At 44.7% G+C, this 1,008-nt stretch overlaps 1 protein-coding gene across 1 annotated transcript; it reads left to right on the forward strand.

Annotated features, from left to right (window-relative positions):
* Window positions 1-4: 4 nt before the first annotated feature.
* On the forward strand, window positions 5-818 carry LOC103523935 (serine hydrolase-like protein; the record flags this gene model as incomplete). The annotated part of the gene is made up of 1 exon (XM_008488944.3): window positions 5-818. A coding segment is annotated over one exon (792 nt), but the record flags the coding sequence as incomplete, so codon positions are not given.
* Window positions 819-1,008: the final 190 nt, after the last annotated feature.

Raw genomic sequence — 1,008 nt, forward strand, 5'->3', positions numbered from 1 at the left:
GTGTGTCCACGGCATGCAGGATAACGCTGCCTCCTTTGACAAGCTCCTCCCTCTCCTACCTGCCCGCTACTATTACGTCTGCATAGATCTTCCTGGACATGGACTATCCTCACACTTCCCGCCTGGTATGCTACTGGACTGGCTCAACTATCTACTGGCCTGTCACCGTGTGGTCAATCACTTTGCCTGGACCAAGTTCATCTGGCTAGGGCATAGTCTAGGAGGACAGCTTGGTACGCACTATGCTGCCATGTTCCCACAACTCATGGACAGGTTGATCCTCCTGGACGCGATGAACCAGCGTAAAACCAAAGTAGAAGACACACTGACGAAAGTGAGGGACATCTTAACCAATCAGATGAATCTGGAGGAGAAACTAAACAATAGAACACAACCAGTGTACACGAAGGAGCAAGTAGTGAGTAAACTCAAGCAGCGTCTCTTACTCAATGAGATATCAACCGAGTCAGCAGAGATTCTGTTCACCCGCGCCGTGTCAGCACGGGATGGAGGCTTTGTGTTCAACTTCGATCAGCGCCTCAAGAACAAAATCTACCTGGTGATGACAGAAGATCAGCAGCATAGCATTATCCGTAACATACAATGCCAGACGTTGTGTATTCTGTCACAGGATAGTTTCAATAGAGTGTGGATTGTGAATGAGAACTATATCGGAACCTATTGTCTGTACTCCAGACATCCCAAGTTTCATGTTGAAATGGTGGACAGTGGACATGATATGGAGTTAGAGGAACCAGAGAAACTGTCCGGACTTATTAGTGACTTCTTAGACTGAAACCCCGTTCAGATAATAGAGCTTGGTTAATTCATCATTATCTAGTACCTAGGATGTCCTAGGACTTCTAAGAAGGCTTGGTATTAGAAACATAAAATAAACCTTTTGCACTGCCTTCTGTATTCACATATTGAAAATTTAGCAATAAACAAAAGTTTACCTGTCATAATTGTACAGAATGTCACACACCTGTGTCTTGTAAATTGCTTGGT

Source organism: Diaphorina citri, unplaced genomic scaffold, assembly GCF_000475195.1.
Source record: "Diaphorina citri unplaced genomic scaffold, Diaci psyllid genome assembly version 1.1 scaffold58567, whole genome shotgun sequence".
Classification (NCBI taxonomy): domain Eukaryota; kingdom Metazoa; phylum Arthropoda; class Insecta; order Hemiptera; family Psyllidae; genus Diaphorina; species Diaphorina citri.